General features: G+C 48.7%; 1 protein-coding gene across 1 annotated transcript in view; it reads left to right on the top strand.

Moving 5' to 3' along the window:
• The window catches only part of UBAP1 (ubiquitin associated protein 1), a 37497-nt gene extending 15591 nt beyond the window's left edge, over positions 1-21906 (top strand). Inside the window, exons 2-7 of the mRNA XM_018569045.1 lie at positions 3495-3535; positions 5252-5376; positions 6588-7472; positions 16406-16606; positions 19960-20061; positions 21680-21906. Coding sequence (XP_018424547.1) covers positions 3502-3535; positions 5252-5376; positions 6588-7472; positions 16406-16606; positions 19960-20061; positions 21680-21817 — 1485 coding nt within the window. The 5' untranslated portion in view covers positions 3495-3501 and the 3' untranslated portion in view covers positions 21818-21906. The remainder of the gene's footprint in view (positions 1-3494; positions 3536-5251; positions 5377-6587; positions 7473-16405; positions 16607-19959; positions 20062-21679) is intronic.

The raw sequence follows: 21906 nt of genomic DNA, 5'->3' as shown, positions 1-21906 counted from the left end.
AATTTTTCCCCCCCCTGGGTTAGACCCCCCCCCCCCTGTAATTTCTTTTTCTTGTTGTCTGGGTCCCCATTGGGGAGATTCGTCCCTCAATTTGTACTGGTCATGCAGAAAGTAAGGGGAAATAAATTCATTGTAGTTGTCCTCAGAGCAACAAGAGGTGAGGGGAAATCTTCCAACGGGGGACGCCTGTTCAAGGGACAATTCATCTTGTACTGGGAGCCAGTCAGTGCTGCATTGCTGATGTGTTAGCAAGGGACATGCTGATAGGAGGCGAGAGGAGAGTGACGAGCTCATCGGTCTGCTGCTTCACCTTTCACTGTTCAGTCCCAGACCCCAGGGGGAAGTTTGGGGAGTTTGGTTTCAGTAGCAAAGCGAAATGTCCCTTGCTAATGTTTTAAGAAGGGACATGCTGATAGGAGAGATCAGAGTGAGAGGTGAGCTCATCAGTCAGCTGCTTCTCCTTTCACTGTTTGGTCACAAGCATTTGAGAAGGGGGGTTTGGTGGTACTAGCAAAAAATCAGGTCTCCTGCCCTGCCAGACAGGGCTTTGTGGAAGGACTGTGCAAGTCTCATGACTGGATGGACAGATCCTTTGCCAGCTAAAATCTCACTATATGTACATTATAGTGTGTGTGTATAATAGGGATGCACCGATACCGTTTTTTCAGTATCGAGTACAGATATATTTTTTCCCAGTACTCGCCGATACTGAGTACCGATACCGGAAGTCCCATTAAGGAAGCCAGGCGGTGTGTAATGACTAGCCACCCGGCTTTCCGATTTTAGCAGGGAAGCCGTCCCCATGCTCCCTCGTCACCAGGTGACAAGGGAGCATGGACTTATACATATACATATACATATACATATACATATACATATACATATATATTATAGTGTATATGTGTGACACACAGAGCCTATGAGTCTTCTTTATCGGTATCTCCACATTTCCTGCCTGGCCTTGTTGCCGGCCTGAAGGTTGGCTAAATCATTTCACAAATCTGCACAATTATCGTCTCTTCTGGGCTCGGCCGTTGGTAACATGACTGCAGCGATCATGTGTCTGCGAAGCTTTCCCTCTAATGTAACCAAACAGCAAAGTCATTGTTCCTGGTTGGAAACAAAATCATTCGGTGATGTATCCCGTTGCCCAGTTTGTTTTGTATTACAAGGGAGTCTAAGCCGTCTGTGATGATGGCCCATGAAACAAGAGATCTATATTGTAAATGGCAGTGAAATGGATGCTTCCTGTTTGCTCTCGTTCTGCTCTTTGTTGTTACCTAGTTCAGTCATGTCAGTAAAAGTAACGTAACGGGGGATTTCCACTTTATATAGAAGGTTGTGCCGTCATAATGCTCACATAGTTTATTATTGTCCTCCGGTTTACACTTCTTGATGTCCTCACCTTTTGTAGGAGTGTAAGCTGTAGGCGTGACGTTTTTAATGCAGCTGTTAGTAGGTAGCGAGTCCGGTTCCCTAACAAGCCCACCCAAAAGGTGCGTCTAAGCTTGCGTTCACACTAGCAGCTGCTACGCTACAACGCAGTTAGAGGAATGTTACCCCTGTATTTGAAATGACAACAAAGACACCTTTTAGAAATGTTTAGTAATGACAATCTACACACACATACTTCTAGATAATTACCGGCTTTGTATTCTTTGCATTCCTTATTTTTCTTTTTCTTCCCCAGTCTTCTCACAGCGGCCATTTTTACTAAGGGCAGATGAATATATCTCCCTTTACTTCCTGGAACTCTGATGCATGTGACCAGGACATGTGACCATGCACATCATCTCTGCCTTTCCCTGAGATCTCATGAGATTACAGATGAAATTTCCCAGCAATGCTCTGCTGATGTAACCTTCCCGGGATGCAACGCTTGGGCACATTACATCACTTGTGCCCAAGAGGACCAGGAAGTGGAAAAACAGTAATTCTAAGTGAAAGCAAAATTGCTTTTAACTAATGAATGTAAGATTTCATGTCGGCATGCACAGTTGCATGCTAATGTGACTTAAAGTGAAAGGTCCGCTTTAAGATCTATGGGCAAGGTGTGGTGCGATGTGGTTGTACTGTGACGTGGCCCGCTTCACAACGCTGCATGCAGTCCTAATTTTTTTTTTCCAGCACACACCACCGCAACATGGTGGCTTAAACTGTGCCTATCCCTAAAAAGACATATTGCCTTGCCTTGTGTTGGGGCTGAGCTGGAATAAATCACCAGTGCATCCCAATGCATTTGATGTGAATCAACCCCAAGGCCTCATTCACATGGAACGTGAAGGGCCATACATTGATGCGCCCGGAACTGCGGATAGAAGTGTGCGAGCAGCTTATGCAGGAGCAGTGCACCCTCATGCTGCTTCCCGCAGCTTTGAGTTTCTGGATCCATCATATCTACATCCGAGGCCGTACACCATCTGTGTGCAGCCGTCAGATCTCCATAGCCGTACACGAGCTGTCCGCACGCTTCTCTACCCGGCTTCGGGCGCATCAAAAAACAGCCCTTCATGCTGCATGGGCCAGCGCGCCCCGTGTGAAAAGAGGTTGGTTTGTAAAACTGCCCAGCTGTTTACCCAGCACTCCCGCCACTAGATGGAGCTGAGGAGCATTCCTATACTTGGCTACATCAGTAGGAATGCCATGCAAATGGCAATGACCCAGCTATATGTATGGCTAGGCGGACGTTTTATAAATCAAGTGTTTTTTTTCTGAGCGAAATGACTCGGTAACATTGCTGATTGGTTATTGTGTGATGGCTGAATTTTCTTAGGCTCTTCTGCCTCCATCAATAGAAACACAGTCTATGTTTATACAGGCCCACTGCTGTCCATACGCTCAGCCCATGTCAATGGCTGCCACTACTTTTACTGTGAGCACCCCTTTTCATGCCGCCTGCTGCTGGTTTGTCATCCACTTACCCAGAGGAAAAATTCAAAATATTAACATACACTTATAAAGCCATCCACAACTCCGCCCCCGGATATATCTCAAACCTTGTCTCAAAGTATCACCCTAACCGTCCCCTTTGCCCTTCCCAAGACCTCCTGCGTTCCAGCTCCCTCGTCAACTCCTCCCATACTCGCCTCCAGGACTTCTCTAGAGTCTCTCCCATCCTCTGGAACTCTTTACCCCAACCTGTCAGTCTGTCTCCCACCTTGACTGCCTTCAGGCATTCCCTAAAGACTCATCTCTTCAGGGAAGCCTCTCCCACCTCAACCTAACCACTGAACCATTCACATTCTCAAACATTCATCCCCACACAGCTACCTCCTCATGTATCATTGGCCCCTCCCTTTTAGATTGTAAGCCCTCAGGGGCAGGGCCCTCCTTACCGTCTTGTCTTGAATTGTATTGTGATTGTAATGTCTTCCTTATATTGTAAAGCGCTGCGCAAACTGTTGGCGCTATATAAATCCTGTGTAATAATAATGTGGATTTCATCTCCCGAAGCCGCCTGTGCACTAACGGCACTTTTCTTCTTCTTTTTACAGACTCTAAATGGATTCTAGGAAATCGGCTTCAGACTTACACGGTAAGATTGTATCACACTTAAAGACCTTCCTTGTGCTGTTGTTTCCCACAATGAATAGGCCAAGGCTGACTTGGTCTGCAGAAATGTACTGGGGAGCTCTATGATTATATCTCAGCGGCTGACATGATCTCAGTCATTCACCTCGTATCGCCATAGGTGAGCATGTAGCTGGCGACAGCTGATCAGCCACATGTGTGAAGGAGACTACACAACTGCTGCTATGGCATTGCTTCCTCGCTTACCAGCAAGGCAGCAGCAGAGCAAGGGGTGAGGAGAACTCTTTCAACAGAGACTCCTTTGCTGGGGACAACTGCTCTTGCACAGGGAGTGTAGCTGGTCTGCATTACTCATGTGCTAATAAGGGACATGCTGGTAGGAGTGGAGAGATGAGCTCATCAGTTTGCTGCTTCTCCTTACACTGTTTGGTCACCGTCTGGGGTGTGGGAGCGAGGGGACAAGCCATGCAAACAGGCACGCTCACTGGAGCTTTGTGGTCATGTTACCATTTGGAAAAAGACTTTAAAGGAGAACTATGAGGCGAGTGAAAATCACTCAGCCTCATAGTTCTAGCCGACCTGTGACAATGAAACTGTCACAGGTCGGCTCAATAGATCGGGAAGTGAGCAAAGACATACCGTCGCTCGCTCACTTCTCGATCATCTCCCTGCAGGGATTCCCCCCTCCCCGCTCCGATCCTCCAGCGCTGACTGGCGGAACGGACGGGGGCGGGGACAGCTGGCTCTGCCTCTAGATAGGCAGAGCCAGCTGTCACTCACGCAGCTGGGTGGATCCAGACAGTAATGTTGGGATCTGTTCCGGCTGCGGCGTCTCAGTATGCTGAGCTTTGAGTGACGGGAGGACGCTAGTATATGTCCTCCCGTTACCCTTGGGAGAACTACGGGGAAAAGTCCTGACCCGATGGTTCTCCTTTTAAACAGGTATATACATTGAGATTTATTACAAACTGTATGCAGCAAATATAAGCAGTGGGGAGGCAATATTTGAAAGGGGGGGGGGTTATTGCATAGCCTTTCCTTGTACTGTAACTTTTTGTCTTGTTTATAATTTAATTGTAACTATAAGTTACATCCTGATGTGTGGGCTGTGCAAAAATGGTCTCTTGACAGTAAGTTCAGCCAACTTCGGGGTTATTCTGCAAAGTGTGAAGTTTCTGATTTTGTCTGCGACAGTCAGTTAGGCCTCGTTCACACCAGATGCAGTGCATTCCGGGCCCGATTCTGGCCAGAACGCACTGCCTCGCATTGCGGCCGGTTCACTTTTTTGTGGGGCAGGAGGGGCTTGGCGGGCCATTGAAGTGAATGGCACCGTAGCCACGCCGTCCGGCCGCAATGCGGGCCGCATTGGATCGCAAGGCACATTATGCCTGTGGTCCGGTCCGGTGCAATCAAAATAGTGCTTGCAGCATTTTGACCGGACCACAGGCATAGTGTGCCTTGCGATCCAATGCCGATCGCTTTGCGGCCTGGGGGACGTGGCTACAGTGCCATTTACTTCAATGGGCCACCACGCCCCCTCCTGCCCCACAAAAAAAGTGAGCCGGCTGCAATGCGAGGCAGTGCGTTCTGGCCAGAATCGGGCCGGAACACACTGCATCTGGTGTGAATGGGCCCTTATGTAAAATCATTCTGGTGTCTTGTGATGAACATGATCCTTGATGTGGCACAAGCCATCACCCTATTATTGTTTGTTCCCTAGGGCCATTTAGTCACCTAGAAGATGTCCCGTTCAAGATTGGCGACAAGTTCAGAGTGCCAGATAAAGTCGGCTTACCTATCGGGTTCTGTATGCCAGACATTAGTCATCTTCTAAGTGAGGCTCAGGTGAGTGTGTCTACGGTAATGATGGATCTTTACTAGACTTTGCCATACATGTGCTTGGTACCGCACCAGAACCTCTGCAGTTCTTGGACTTGTTGATACCGGACATATGGCAGGGGTGGGCGATTAATTTTTTCAATGGGCCACATGAGAAACTGGGACTGTTTTGGCAGGCCGAACCAATAGGCCCCATTGGTTCGGCCCTCCACAAAAGTCCCAGTTTCTCATATGATTAACCTACTGTAGTGCACCACGCACTTACTGTATGTTACAGTGCAGAAGTTGCATTGCCATTCATTAGAACGGCTCTCCAAACGAACCTTCTGCAATACCTTGCGGTGCGGTGGCAAAAAGTAGTACAGGCAATGCACCTGCTACACTGTAACGCATGGTAGGTGCATTGCGCGGTACCATGCATTTATCACATGGAACCGTGCGATTAAGGCAAGGCATAGGTGTGGGCGGGCCCTTATTTGTCGCCATATACTTTGTGGCACATACATGCTGCAGGAGAGGACGAACATCCCAGCATTATGCACGACCTACTGTAATTCTGGCGGTGGGAAGACATTTGGCAGTGGTTGTTAGGACTGCTCAGCGATCCAAGAAACCAATGACGGCAAAGGAGGAGGACCCCCTGATGTCATTGGTTGCTTGGACTGCCCAATGGTCCTAGCAACCAGTGACGATAGAGGAGGAGGAGGAGGATCCGTGAGGTCATTGATTGCCAGGAGGCTAGCAGTCCTAGCAACCACCAACTGAAGAGGAACATGGTCCCGAGATGGACTGATCGCCGACCTGTGCTGGGCTATGTCTTGCAGTAGATGCGCCGGCCTATGCCAGCCAGCCAGAAATGACCGCAAGTCGGTGATTGATCTGTATCTGGACCGCGGGCCAGACAGGTGCAGACAAAGAGCTGGACATGACCCGCAGGCTGTAAAATGCCCAGGTCTGACATACAGTATGGGATACTTGTTACATCACAGAAAGGTGTATAAATGCCCATGCGGGACAAAGCAACAGGTTAACTTTGATCCTGAGCTATAAATCTTTTTCTTCTCATTGGGGACAAGATAGATTAAAAAAAAACCTGACAAAGGTACTAACCCTTCCATACTTAAAACAAAAAGTGTCACCAGGTTTTAACATATAGGGCAAAGAATTGACTCAGCTCTTCAGTATTATATAAACCTTTTTTCTTATTTTGTTCCTAGTATGACTTCTCTTTGGAGAAGAAGACCATCCAATGGGCTGAGGAGGTAACACAGATTAAATCTGCCCAACGAGAAGCCGAACGGAAGTCGGAAGCCTCTCGTTCCCAAGCAGACCTTGACACTAAGGGCGAGAGCGAAGAAAATGAGGCCGTTGGTCGCCCACCTTCCCTCCACCCCATAAACGTCAGCCTCCAGCACAACAGCATCCTTACTCCTACCCCTGCCAACAGCCGTGCCATACCCCAAAAAGTGCTGAGCACCAAGGCGGACTTCAACCCTGCCGACTTCGAGTGCGAGGAGGACCCGTTTGATAAATTGGAGCTAAAAACGATTGACGAAAAGGAGGAATTAAAGAACATCATCCTTGAGGTTCATATCAGCCCTGTTGCGGACCCGGACCTGGACTCGAGTCATACTGACACCGTCCAGGGCTCGCAGGCTTTGGTGAAAGATGAGGATACCCACACCACCATCAAACAAGAAGCACTGGACTTCAAGCACCTGCGAAAACCCAATGGTTTGATCACTTTATTGCAGCTGGAGGACTGTGAACTGCCCCCGTCTTCCCAAGTGTCCCTTGCTCCCATCAACTCAATCAGCAATATCAAATCCCTGTTTTTCCCCAAAATAGACTCTGATGACAGTGACCAGAAGACAGCATTCATAAGCACTACCTGCCTGCCCAACGGCACATTCCGGGACTCTATAATATACTCTTCTCCAAACAATGGCAGTGATCTGAACGGGCACCTTACTCGGGGTCAGGCCTCACATTTAGACAGTGGGATTGCACAGCCCACCTTACCTCCTTCCTCTCTAGCTTCCGTGGTATCTGTTCCTGGTAAAGATGGAATAGCACGGACCTGTTTGAACAGTGATCCTAAGGTAAGAGGCAGCTTGAACGTTCCTTTTCTTGATTGTGTTGTTTGGTTACAGTTCCTTTTGTTGCTTTTAGTTGCTTCATTACAGTGATATAGGCCTAAAGGGAACCAAGAAGGCCTCCACCGAGGATGACTTGAAGAGGCTCTGTCACTGAGAGGGAAGGGGCAGAACCTGGTCCAGGTATAAAGAGCAGGTATCTAGAGGTGCATATACCCACAGCAGCCCTCCCAAACCTTCCTGTCATGGCCGAATCTCAGGGCTGTCCAAAGGCAAAGCTTTGGGACTTCTGAAATGGTGCCGAAGCTTGTCCGCCCCTTCCTCCTTCCTGTGTGGTCTTATTGCCAAGTGAGGCTGCCCATCATTTCGATGGGTCAAGAGGAATTGTCTGGCAATAGCGCAATCTTTACAGACGGAGCCACCTGCAAACTTATTATTGATGAGATCTCCAGGAGAAAGATTTTCCCAGCGAAAGCTCCTGGTTTTCATTGCCAACTTTAGACCTGCTAGGGAGATTGTCCCTGTTTAAAGCTGCCCACACACCTTACAATTTATCTGCAGATTTTGTGTGGTCAGATGGAAAAGGTGTAACAGATTTCCTCCATCTACACTTAACTGTGTGGATGGAGTAATCTCCACCTGGGCCAATCTGTTGCACTTTTTCCATCTGACCACAGTAAATCTGCAGATAAATTGTAAGGTGTGTGGGCACCTTAAGACATTATTATTATACGGGATTTATACAGCGCCAACAGTTTGCGCAGCGCTTTACCATATAAGGAAGACATTACAATCACAATACAAATCAAGACAAGCTGGTAAGGAGGGCCCTGCCCCTGAGGGCTTACAATCTAAAAGGGAGGGGCCAGTGATACATGAGGAGGGAGCGGTGTGGGGATGAATTGTTTGATAAAGTGATAGTTCCGTGGTTAGGTTGAGGTGGGATAGGCTTCCCTGAAGAGATGAGTCTTTAGGGATAACCTAGAGGTAGTCGGAGTGGGAGCTAGTCGGACAGGTTGGGGTAAAGAGTTCCAGAGGATGGGGGAAACTCTAGAGAAGTCCTGGAGGCGAGCATGGGAGGAGTTGACGAGGGAGCTGGAAAGCAGGAGGTCTTGGGAGGAGCGGAGGGGACGGTTAGGGTGATACTTTGAGACAAGGTTTGAGATATAGCCGGGGGCGGAGTTGTGAATGGCTTTGTAAGTGATTGTTAATATTTTGAATTGTATTCAATGAGGAGGGAGTTAAAGTAGTCAAGACGAGAGATAACAAGGGAGTGGATGAGTAATTTTGTGGTTTCCTTGGTGAGGAAGGGGCGTATTTTGGAGATGTTAGATAATAGCTTGCTGCTTTGTATGTGTATAGCAATCATGTGATTATTAAAATGACTTCCAACTGTCTACCAAGCTCAAAAGCATTTACATAGTCCTGTGTGTGCTGCGCCTGCTCCGCGTGCCGCCTCTGGCTGCGCCTGCTCCGCGTGCCGCCGCTGGCTGCGCCTGCTCCGCGTGCCGCCTCTGTCTGCGCCTGCTCCAATAGGCTCTATAGTGTCGCGTGAAATCGCACATTACCGGTGCTACAGAAGGGTCACTTCTGCTCTGCAAAATGGAAGTAAAGAATGATGTCACATCAAGATCGCTGTTGATTGGTTACAGGCCAATGTAGCAGCGACGAAGTCCCGCCCAAAAAAACACGCTAAATGTCACGCGATAAAATGCGCACTGTCGCTCAATTACGCGCAATGTAGCTCCTAGTCGCGCGGAAAAACGTGCAATATCCATGTCGCTCAGTGTGAATGGGGTGTTAGCATCTAATCACAGGCTGGGGGAGGAAAAAGACCTGCAAGTGTTGTACAACAGCAGCAGAAAAACATCAGGTCGTCTTTCCTGCCAGATAGGACTGTGCCGTGTGGCAGAGCTGTATACATATTAGAACTGGATGGAAAGAAATACAAATCGTTTGACCAATAAAAAAAATGTCACTTTAGATCAGTGGTTCCCAACCTGTGTAACCTCAGGACCCACATTTGTCCCCGTTCATTAAATGGCGACCCAAGTCGCACTGCATGGGAACATACGGCATTGAAGTACCGGGCGTTCGGGGATCAGGCGTTTGGAAAGTGGGCGGGGGGTGCGTCTGGGGGTCTCATTCAAATGAATGGCAACGCAGCGCACCTCCCGCACCAGAACGTGCAGTAGGTGCAATTTCGTGCTACACGGAGCCTCAAAAACACTGACAGACGCCCACAACTACAGACTCGCGCACTCAGACATTCTCACACACACACTCCAAAAAAAATTATCTTTTTTTTTTTTTTTTTTTTAAGGTCCACCCAAGTCACTTACAAGAACTGGAGTGGATCCTCAGCTTGGGGTCCAGTGTGGGCTGCTGTGCTGTGACGGAGCTTCATCCATATGTGCATTGCTTGTTCAGTTCCCTTGCATGCCCTGTAGAGGTGTCGGGAGGCAGAATGTGATGTCACCCTGGTCCAGGCACCTCTACAAGACACGTGAGGGAGCTGTAAGCAATGCAAGTATGGATGGAACTCGCTCAGGCCATCGCTCCACCCCACCCCAAGCTGACACTCAGTGCCGGGCAGCATATTTTTAATGGCTGCTTGGTGTGAGAACTGACGGTGCTGCGCTAGGGGGAGGCTGAGGAGCCTCTCACCTAGAAAAGTGGAAGGCACGCGGCGACCCACTGAACACGGGACTACAGCAAAACGTTTCCCAGCACACTCACCAGCCAGCATGCAAAAAAACTTGGCTGACCGCTAAGGTTAAAAACAGAGGTTTGGATACACTTCTTCTGCAGAAAATGTGAGAGCCGCACCGCGGCGCCAAGGCACCTCCATATAGTGCGGTCCTAACTCTAAACTATTAGAGTCTCCATTTTGGAGCACATGTGGCAAAAGATCAAATTGCGTGCAGGAGAAGTGTATCTAAACCTCTGTTTTTAACCTTAGCGGTGAGACAAGTTTTTTTGCACGCTGGCTGGTGAGTGGGCTGGGAAAACTTTTTTGCTGTTGTCTCGTATTAAAGGAGAACTATGACATGAGTGATTTCCACTCCACTAGTTCTAGCCGACCTGTGACAATGAGACTGTCACAGGTCGGCTCAGTAGATCGGGAGGTGAGCGAACACATACCGGCGTTCGCTCACCTCTCGATCCTGTCACGGCTCTCTGCTGTGACAGGGGAGGTACTGGATTCTCCCCTTCCTGCTCCGATCCGCCAGCGCTGACTGGCGGAACGGACGGGGGAGGGGGCGGGTACAGCTGGCTCTGCCTCTAGATAGGCAGAGCCAGCTGTCAGTCACGCAGCTGGGCGGATCTCCACAGTAGTATCGGGATCCGCTCCGGCTGAGGCATATCAGTATATAGTGAGCTACAGCTCGCGGTATACTGAGCTTAGGGTGACGGGAGGACGCACCGCTTTTAACGCCTGCATGCCCTTCCACTCCAAACGCAAAAGATGCTGCTTGGTCTGTTCTTTGCGTTTGCAGTGGAACAGAACGCAGGCAAAGTTTTGCCACGATTCCAATCGCACGGCGGGGGTGCGTGGAAGCGGTGCCATTTAATTCAATGCACCGCCGCGCCCACTCCCGCCCCAGAACGCAGGGGGAAGTTTCGTGAGGGATCGCTGTGCGTCCCAGCAGCTACCACTCTAGAACACACCGCTTTTCGGTGTGAACAAGCCCTCAACCCCGGATTGTGATCTGGTATCAGCCTCTTGTGCTCCCTGTACAGGAATGTGAGGAGGAGAAGAAGCAGCAGCACAAAGCCAAATCTGTTCATGTGCTGACAAGAAGAAGGCTGATAGGAGGAGAGATCAGAGTGAGGAGTTCATCACTGTGCTGCTTCTCCTTTCACTGACCAGTAAAGGGTGTGGCATGGGTGTGTCTGTTGGGGGAAGGGGGGCCTCAGATGAAGTGGATTGAATGTTGCTGGCATCTCTATATATATCTCTATACACATATATATATATATCTCTATACACACACACACCCAGGAAGCCGGGGGGGGCGCGAGCGAGTCATTGCACGCTGTCTGGCTTCCTGATTGTTCCTAATAGGTTGGACTTGATGGACTAATGTCTTTATTCAACCTCAAATACTATGTAACTATGTAACTATGTAACTATGATTGGCCAGGAAGCCGACTTCATGCTCCCTCGTCACCAGCTGCTGCGGAATCATGGAGCTGCCTTTGTGGCCAATCAGGAAGCCGGGCTGTATATAATGACTCGCCTCCCGACTTCCTGGTACCGGAAGTTCCCGTATCAGGAATAGTATCGGAGCATTTTGGCGAGTACTTGCCAAAATACTTGGGATCGGCACCAATACTGGTATCTGTGCATCGTGTGTGTGTTATAAATGATTTGTATTTCTAGTCCAATTTTGCGGTGCGTCTGCAGTTTTTATTCTGAAGTAAACTTTTGTTTGTAACTCCATTTGTCTCTTAAAATAAAAGATGTTGTTTTTTTTTTTTTTTTAAATCAGATTAATCGAAAAAATAATCGGCCAACTAATCGATTATGAAAAAAAATATTGTAGCCCTCATATATACTCTCCGAGCTCACTCCCGAGATGGACTACAATCTCCGGTTTAGTCTACTGAGTTGTATTGAGATTGTAGTCCATCCCGGGAGTGAGCTTGGAGCGGTGACTACTCTACAACACACACAGGGACCATGGGTAACAGAAGTAGCCACCCCTCCAGAAGGAAGGACAGTGTCAGCACCAATTCAGAGATGATTGGAGGATCTACAGCCGAGTGATACACAAATAAGATACATTGTTGCTCAGAGTTCCAGTACTAGAATGTAAGATTTCACTCCTGAGTTTAGTGTCACTTTAAGGCCCCATTCACACTGCGCGATTCGCAAATTGTGCGTTTGTCGCGCGATTTGCATTTTGCGCAATATCGCGCAAATGCTTGCATTGAATCGCGGCAAAATCCGCTCCAAAAAGGGTCCTGCCGTAGTGACGCACTACCCGCGACAGCAGGACCCTTTGCCCCATTGCCAAGCATTGGAGAGCGATATCGCGCGGTAAATAGCCACGATATCGCGGGGAATTACCGCACGATAAATCGCTCAGTGTGAACGGGGCCTTAAGGTTACAGATGATCCGTCCTGAAATAACCGGGAGGTCCCAAGCCAGAGACTCCGATTAGGGGAAGACGAGCCGACGTGGAGGAGCTGCTGTCGCGGTCAGAGGGTGTGATGGGTGACGCTGATGATGTTTTATATTAAATTGGATTTATGAGCAACATACACATAGGGTTGTGTCAGCATTCACAGTGTTTGTTCTTCTGAGTCGTTGTGCCCCCCCTCCCCCCCCCCCCCCCTGACCATTACATCATTTTATTTCCTGTCATTAGATCTGTTCTTTATCCATTTCCTGTAACAGAGTGACAACAGTGGGTTCATTCTGCAGTGTTGTCGGGTTATTACTAGGTGCACATGGCAATGATTTTCTCTCATTGGCTCTCTTTTTGGTCTGTTTAAATATCCCACTGAAAGCGTTTTGTTAGATTTTGTTTTGCAGGCGCAGAAAAACCTGCCGTCATGAATTCAGAGCTGTCCTGTGTCTTGTGCCGTCTGCCTGTTTGATCTCAGGGAGTCTATTCAGCCCTTCTAGTTCTTATTTAGGGCTACAAGTCATTGCCCAGGCTCTGGAGATGGAAGAGGAACTTGATGGAGTTGTTTAGTAAAATTGAGTAGTTTAGCTAAGAAAATTGTGCAGGGCTGACACCAGTCAGTGCGCACACATGCTGTGTGGTGTCAGCCCACATCAGGAAATTAGGAGCATTTCTGGTAGATGAGCGGGTATTTTATTGTACTGCCCGGGTCTATAAAGAGATGAAATATGAATTGCAGAGATGTACTGTGCGTGTTTTTTATTTTACCTGGATATTTACTGTAAGGTGAACTCCACCTCCTCTTCCTCTTTCACTGCACACTGGGAGCTTCTCACAATGTGAATTAGAAGCTGCAGCAAGTCAGATAGAGCTCCGCCTCATTTCCTGACTGGAGGACGTCCAGCATCATCTAGTGCTTATCTCCCCGGCCTGGTTGCTCCTGGCCCCGCCCCTTCCATCCATTGGCTTTCAGTTCTTTTAATCATGGATGCTCAGCGTCTGATGTGGGTGTTACCTCCTGTAAATACAGTCTGCCTGGGAACGCCCACTCCAAACTGACGCCCACCAATCAAGGCATTTTGATATTTGCATAACTCCTCTAAGGACCAGCCCACTGCTTGCATCAGGGCTGAGGGCTCCTGAGAGGAGTACAGAGGCAGGGTGCTTTGGTGGTTTTAGGAAGCTATGTAGAGCACCCTGCCGGCCCCTCCCACCAGCTATGTACAGCAACCCTGCCGGCCCCTCCCACCAGCTATGTACAGCACCCCTGCCGGCCCCTCCCACCAGCTATTACCTAAATGCATTGTATAGAGAAGCACAGAGACCCAGCGATTCCATCTCCGGGTGTAAAATAAGATATGTAATTAAAACAGAAAAGGCTTTATGTACAAATGTTATTAGCAGAAGGGGAGGAACCAGGGAAGTCAAATATTAGCAGATTAAACTTCAGCTTTAGCAAAGCAACAAATTAAATTCTGGCCTCAGATAATACTCATTGGGCAGCTCCAGCAACAGGTTTGTTTCTTCTTCTTTTGGTAAAAAGATTTAAGCCTTATGAATAAAAGTCAAATCCCCCCCCCCCCCACCTCCACAACGCCCCCGCCGGGGTTTTATGGTCTGTCCCAACCCCCATTATCACTTTTCATCGACAGCTTTGTCTGTATCTATGTGTGGAGAAAGAGATCCACAAATATCTGTACAATAAAAAGGAATTCATTTACTGAATACTGTTACCAGAATTTAATGTTTTTGGATTCCCCGCTCCGATCTGCCAGCGCTGACTGGCGGAACGGACGGGGGAGGGGGTGGGTACTCACGCAGCTCGGCGGATCTCGACATCGATGTAGCTGTAGCTCGCGGTATACTGAGCTTAGGGTAACTGGAGGACGCTAGTTTGTGTCCTCCCGTCACCCTAAGGAGAACTATGGGGAAAAGCCGTGACCCCCATAGTTCTCCTTTAACCACTTGCCGTCAATGGCCGTTCCTGAACAGCCGGACGGTAGCCTTATAGGAGCGGGAGGGCGTCTTAAGACGTCCTTCCCCTCCCTCCGCTCGTGCACGGCGCCCAGCGTGCACACGAGCGGGGAAACTGTCAGAAATGTAAACAGCCAGCGATGGCTGTTTTACATTCAAGCGATCGGGCGTCTCCAGAGTCGCCCGATCGCTTGTAGTAGGTGCGGGTGTGCACCCCCCTTCCCAGTACTACACTGGTGGTCCCGAGATCCCGGTGCTGCTGGGACCGGCACGGCGACGCTGTCAGTGGAGACCAAAGGGAGATCAGTACGCGATCTCCTCTGGTCTCCGAATGCAGGAAGTGATGTATATTACATCACTTCCTGCATTCATTGTCACTCTCCGGTACAGAACACTGGAGAGAAGCTGGTGAAGCAGATCTCTGCTTCATCAGCTTCTCTGGGGGTCCCTAGGTGACATTAGGGGTCTTAGAGACCACTGATGTCTCCATAAAGAGGACCTGTCATGTGAATTGGCTATCACATAGGGGGATTTCTTAGTCCCCTATGTGATAGCAATAAAGTTAAGTGTAAAAAAAAATAAAGAAGCTAAAAAAAAGTGACGAATAAAAAAAAAAAGTAAAATAAACATTTTTTTTTAGTCCCCCGCCCCCCCCCCACATACACACGCAAGAATGCGTCGGGTGCGAACAAGACGATTGCGCCCATTACGCCACACATGTCGCCGCGAACATCGCAGTGAGAGCAATAATTCTAGGCCCATCAATCACTGATAACACTAAACTGATGAGCCGTAAAAGCTTTTAAAGCGTCACCTATGGCCAATTTTGTGTGTGGTCGTTTTCTGCGATTTTGCGGGTGCGCGCAATTTTTTATAGACATGTTTGGTGTCTATTTACCCGACGTGACCCTGACTTTTATATTTTACAAAAAAATTGGGGTAATAATAAATGTTTCATAAGATTTCATAGGGAAACAGGTTTTTTTCCCCAAAATTTTCAGTAATTTTTCCTTTCTATAGTAAAAAATACAAACCCCCCCCCGTGGTGAATAAATACCACCAAAAGAAAGCTCTATCTGTCCCCAAAAAATGGTATAAAATTCATTTCAGTACAGCGCTGTATGACGGAATAAACGTCAGTCAAAGTACCGCAGCGCTGAATACTGAAAAATGTCCGGGACAGGAAGGGGGTGTAACACCCCGGTCAGCAAGGGGTTAAAGTTATATCACCCCCAAATTGTGCGGTGTGCCTCCTGTAGTCAGTTTCGGCTGACATAGCACTCCAGCCCTCCACAGCTTGAGTGGCCGCTGCTGCAGAAACTGGCGAGCGTTGCTTCAAGTCTCTGCCCCCAACCCCTCTGTAATGTGGGGAGCGCTCACATGAATCATGCAAATCATGCAAATCCGTCTGGGCCGCACCGGTAGGGTGGCGTCCGTCTGGGCCGCACCGGTAGGGTGGCGTCCGTCTGGGCCGCACCGGTAGGGTGGCGTCCGTCGGAGCTGTGCAACATTCTAGATACAACTGCCTACAATGTTCTGTACCATCTGGTGGGTTCAGTTGAATGCCATCTGCGGAGGAGCAAGGTTTGGATCTTCTGGATATGGGGTACAGGTCATCTATGGGGAAGTGGTGCTACTGAGCCCTCCTTTAGTCTTCTAGTGACTACGCTTCCCATCAGCCGCTACTGACCAATTAATTTTGTTAAATGACTATAGCTGTATAAAGTTTATTATAACAGGTTTTTGCTGCTTTATTGTATCAGCGTCACGTACACTTTACATTTAGTTTCCTTTCTCAATCGTTTCCTTTTTTCTTTCCTTCACAGACCACCGCTCATCAGGTAGCAATGTCCAAAGTGCCCAATAACTTCACCAGTGTGACGCGACTCAACGTCCCGGGCTACGAGGCGCTCCTGCAGGCGTTATCCAGTAGCGAACGGCAGTGTGCGGAGACCATCGTCAGTATGGGATATTCTTATGAACATGTCATGAGAGCCATGCAGAAACAAGGACAGAACGTGGAGCAGGTGAGACCGATCCTTCCGTTATATCCCAGGAAACACGCCGCACCACCATTCCACTGGCCCGCTGCGCGTACACCTCCCTGTATGCTGCTATCTAATAGCCGCCTTCACCTCTTCCTTCCTGGTGATGATTTCAGAGTGATTTACCAGAAACTTTATACCAAACATTGATATTACATTTTCAGCTCCTCTGGTGCAGAACAGAGTGTGGCTGAGATGGGGACATTAGATTGCAAGCTCCTCCTGGTGCAGAACTAAGTGGGGACATTAAATTGTAAGCTCTTCTGGTGCAGAACAGAGTGTGACTGTGATCTGGACATTAAATTGCAAGCTCCTGTGGTGCAGAATTGTGTGGCTGTGATGGAGACATTAGAGTGTAAGCTCCTCTGGTGTGGAACGGAGTGGGGCTGTGATCTGGACATTAGAGTGTAAGCTCCTCTGGAACGGAGTGTGGCTGTGATGGAGACATTAGATTGTAAGCTCCTCTGGTGCAGAACGGAGTGTGGCTGTGATGGAGACATTAGATTGTAAGCTCCTCTGGTGCATGAAGAAGTGTGACTGTGATGCAGACATTAGATTGCAAGCTCCTGTGGTGCAGAATTGAGTGTGGCTGTGATGGGGACATTAGAGTGTAATCTCCTCTGGTGCTGTGATGGAGACATTAAATTGCAAGCTCCTGTGGTGCAGAATTGAGTGTGGCTGTGATGGAGACATTAGAGTGTAAGCTCCTCTGGTGCAGCACTGAGTGACTGTGATCTGGACATTAGATTGTAAGCTCCTTTGGTTCAGGGACTGATGTAAATATTTGCGTGCTCATTGCACAGCAGAATGTCTGATGCAGCTTTGGCTCGGCACGCATGGCATTCATATTTAAATTTCTTGCCACCTGCGTCAGCACGAGTCCACATTCCAGAGCTTTAGGCCTGCGGTGCTGATTGGCCGCCTGTGCTTAGAGCAGCACTGTACGATGGCATGGCCATGCTCTTTCTGCCCCCTGGACGTCAGCCAATGGGCATCTGATAAAGCACAGAGCCGGTGAGTGAATATAAAGCGCACATCTGGTGCCACGTTCACCCCAAATTCTCCTCCGCCTGCCGAGGGGTTGGATATTTGAAGACGGCATTGTGCCTCGCAGTCTGAAACTGCAGCGTGGGCTGGCTGCCCCCCCCCCCGGCCAGCTTATTACAAGAGCAGAGGCGTGCAGTAATCCTGCCCTCCTGATGAAAGTGTCACTCCCCCCCGCTGGGCGCTGCTCTGTGTCAGAGGGGAGGAGAGAAACTAGAGACGCAACGGATATTCGGCAGAAATATGGTACTTTCTGTATTTTGCCCAAAGTATAATTTTCAGTCGAAAATGTTGGTGCATCCCTACTTGAAGGTGTATTTATAATAACTTTGCAGAGCCATCCTTCCTGACGCACTGCATGTTTGCTTGTTTTGTGCGAATGGAGGCAAAAACGAATGTTAGTAGTAGGTTTATTTTTCGCGGTTGCATGTAATATCAGGAAAATACCACATTATGGCCGCTAGAGCAGTGGTTCTCAACCTGTGTAACCTCAGGACCCACATTTGTCCTTTGTTGTTAAGTTGCGACCCAAGTTGGAACTGCAATGGAACGCATGGCATGTGGTACCGCACGTTCTGATGCAGGCGATTAGAACTGTGGGTGGGAGATGCTTTTTGGGATGCCATTCAAATGAACGGCAATGCAGTGTACTCCCACACCAGAATGCGCTGTGACGGAGCGCCATCCGTATGTGTATCACCTGTAGAGGTGTCGGGAGCCAGAATGTGACGTCACTCCGGTGCAGGCACCTCTACAGGGCACACGAGAGTGCTGTAAGCGATGCATGTATGTAACCCCCAGCCCACCCTGCCTCAAGCTGACACTCGGCACCGGGCGGCATATTTTTAATGAGTGCTCGGTCCGAGAACTGACAGTGCTGTGCTAGGGGGGAGGCTGAGGAGCCTCCCCCCTAGAAAAGTGGAAGACATGTGGGCTTGAACATGGGGTTGCGACCCACTTTTGGGTCACGACCCACCAGTTGAGAACCAAGGCACTAGATGGCGCTAAGGAGCACAGAAGTCTTTATTGCCTTTGCTCCTCAGCGCCATCTAGTGGCCATATTTTCCTAATGTGATATACAACCTGGAAAGAAAATATATCTACTAATTAATATTCATTTTTGCCCCATTCACATGGAACTAATGTACATGTCAGTTTCACAAGGCGAATGGCTTTGTTTATTTTTTTATTCATACACCTCTTCATGTGTCCTCAGCTAGTGAAGCCCACGAGTAATGAGTGCGTATTCTGGATGGAGATGGTGATTGATTATTGGTACATAACTTGTGTGTGCTCCCCTGTCATGTGAGCTTGGGGCTGTTCACTGGACCACCTGTGAGTATGAGGAACCAGATGAATGCCGCTTGTGAAGCTTGTAATGTTCGGATTTTATTGCTGGATGGTTCTGCGATTCATTCAGTGCCGGTTCCCGCCACAAACTCCGCGTTCCAGTGTGTTTGGCCTCTGGAACGCCGGCCGGCTCCCTAGGTTCAGGGGTTGGAGGGGGCGTGGCAGTGCATTGAAGTCAACGGCACAGCAGCCCCGCCCGCAATGCGATCGCCGGCACCCGAACGGGTGGCACATTGGTGCCTGCGTTCCGGTCCAGTGTGATCTGCAAAAAAATAGCGCATGCAGCATTTTTTGCAGATCACACTGGACCGGAACGCAGGCACTAATGTGCCGCGCATTCGGGTGTCGGCAATCGCACTGGGGGTGGGGCGTGGCTGCCGTGCCATTGACTTCTATGCACTGTCACGCCCCCTCCTGCCGCAAAACAAAGTGAGCCGGCCGGGTTGCGTTCCAGAGGCCAAACGCACTCTTTATGGTGTGACTGGGCCCTTTAGGCCTTGTTCACACCAAATGCAGAGCAGATCCGCTCAGGTTTCTGCACACGCAGTGCAGTGGGTTTTGCCGCGTTTTTCATGCGTTCTGGGCCGTTTTTGGTTAAAAAAAATCATTTTTTTTTTTAGTTTTAACATGGGCTTTCAGTGCGTTCCAGGCATTTGCATGCGTTTTTAATGTGTTACAGAGCAGGTAAAATAGGGCTTGCTGCAGTTGTTTCACCTGCTCTGGATCTGCTCTGCAACTGCACGCTGCGATGTGAACAGGAGCAAAAAATACCATTGGAATACATTGGACGCAGTTTTGATCTGCTCTGCACCTGCTCCGCGCTTGGTGTGAACAAGGCCTTAGAGCTGAGATAGGGCCGCGGTTTGTGATTTTTTAATGTTTTTGGTAACAGACATGCTTCAATATTCGTCTTTTTTTTTTTTATCTGCTGCCGTTTGCAGGTTCTGGAGTACCTGTTCATCCACTCCCAGCTGTGCGAGAAAGGCTTCGACCCTGTGCTGGTGGACGAGGCTCTGGAGATGTACCAGTGTTCAGAGGAAAAGGTATGAGGAGCGTAGATATCACTTATTCCAACTCTCATCCTCCTCAAGGAGCAGACTGTGTACTCTGTACAGGACTGAGCGGTCGTATTCCTCTTTGGTCCTTTCAGAGCCTCTCCGAGGCAATCGGCACCTTTTGGGTACGGGACTTGTACACGGGTCTCCCAGATATGAAGGAGAGAAGCCTCTCCTGAGCAGAGGGGCCGCCGCTGCTGGCACTCTGATGATGGGGGTAGTAGTTGTGCTGCTATACTACTCTCCCATTTAGAAGAATAGCACTCCGCTAGCTTTGGGTCAGTTATCAGTCTCTATAGCGCCTTACAGCCTAATACTGAACCAGTGTTCTATCAAAGTTTGTGACTACGTTGGAATGTGTGACCGGTGACGCAGTCACACATTCCAACATAATCCCGCCCAGTTTTACAGCGGTGGAATGTGTGACCGCCAATTAGGTCAAGCATTTCAATGCTTTGTCGGCTGATCCAGGGCAGATTGGCTCACTGTGCATTGGCAGGAGAACCGATCATCTGCCTGGAACAGCTGATCGGTCCTCAAATGTCACCTCTATTGGACTTTGTGGGTGCCGCAGAGGAGGGGTGATTCACAAACCGTAACTGCAGGAGTGTTACAATCAGCTAGCGAGCGCCGCAATTGCATAAAAAAAATGCAGGAATCCCACACTCCCGGAAGTGTCACCAAAGAGTCTTTAGACGGCTGTTTCTTTTTAATAAAGCAGCATTTGCCGCCAGGGGATGGTAGAGGTTTTTTTTCGGTCACTTTAAACATAACTGTTAACATTACCAAAGTGCCTGCGAAGGTTCCCATTCATGCAGGTCATGGTTTATATGTAAAAAATAAATGAAGGGAACTGGACTGGTTGTATTTTTCTTGAAGACGTTGCGCTGGTCATCACCAGCTTTCTCAATTCAGAATGACTTGTACAAAAACTCCCTGTAAATAAATATGGTGACTGTCGCTCCAATCCACATAATCTGTTGGTCACAACCAGCATGGGGCCAGAGACCTCAAGGAGGTAAGGTATTGATTGTATTTGCATGATTGGAGCTAGCAGGTGTTATTGCATCCCTGTCTGCTTTACACCCGGCAATACACTGAGACGACAACTGGTTCACCCAAAAGACCCGACGCCAAAACACAAGATGAACAACATGGTGTACGCAGTCCGGTGCAGAGAGGAGCGCTCAGAATTGTATGTCGGTGAAACAAAACAGCAGCTACACCAGCGTACGGCACAGCATAGAAGAGCCAAACCCTCTGGTCAGGATTCAGCAGTGTACCTACATCTAAAGGGAAAAGGCCACTCCTATGAAGACAGTCAAGTACACATCTCTGACAGGGAGGAGAACTGGTGCGCAGAAGAGGTGTGAAAGAGGCCATTTATGTATATTATTTATTCCCAGATAATTTTTGGTACAAGTCATTCTGAATTAGGAAAGCCGGTCGGATGTCCAGCGAAACGTCTTTAAGGAAAATACAGCGAGTCCAGTTCCCTTGATTCTTTTTTTTTTTTACAGATAAACATTACCCATGACTCTTTTACGTACTTCTTTGTGGTTTTTGGATTTTCTGGTTCCGCTGACGCGCTTCTTTCTCTTTCCAGACAATGCTGTTCCTTCAGCTGATGAGCAAGTTCAAAGAGATGGGATTCGAGCAGAAAGAGATCAAAGAGGTTCTGTTACTACACAACAATGACCAGGACAAAGCTCTGGAAGAGCTCATGACGCGGGTTTTACACTGAAAAGCCAGCTGAAGTATATATATTGTAAGAAGTGCCCTTTAACTTCCAAACTTTCCCCTCTTCCGAGGAATTTGCGCTGAATTTTACAG

Source organism: Nanorana parkeri, unplaced genomic scaffold (genome assembly GCF_000935625.1).
Source record: "Nanorana parkeri isolate BGI_ZX_2015 unplaced genomic scaffold, ASM93562v1 scaffold1280, whole genome shotgun sequence".
NCBI classification, from domain to species: Eukaryota; Metazoa; Chordata; class Amphibia; order Anura; family Dicroglossidae; genus Nanorana; species Nanorana parkeri.
Note: the sequence above shows the minus strand (reverse complement) of the source record. Positions and strands in the feature narration are given on the sequence as shown.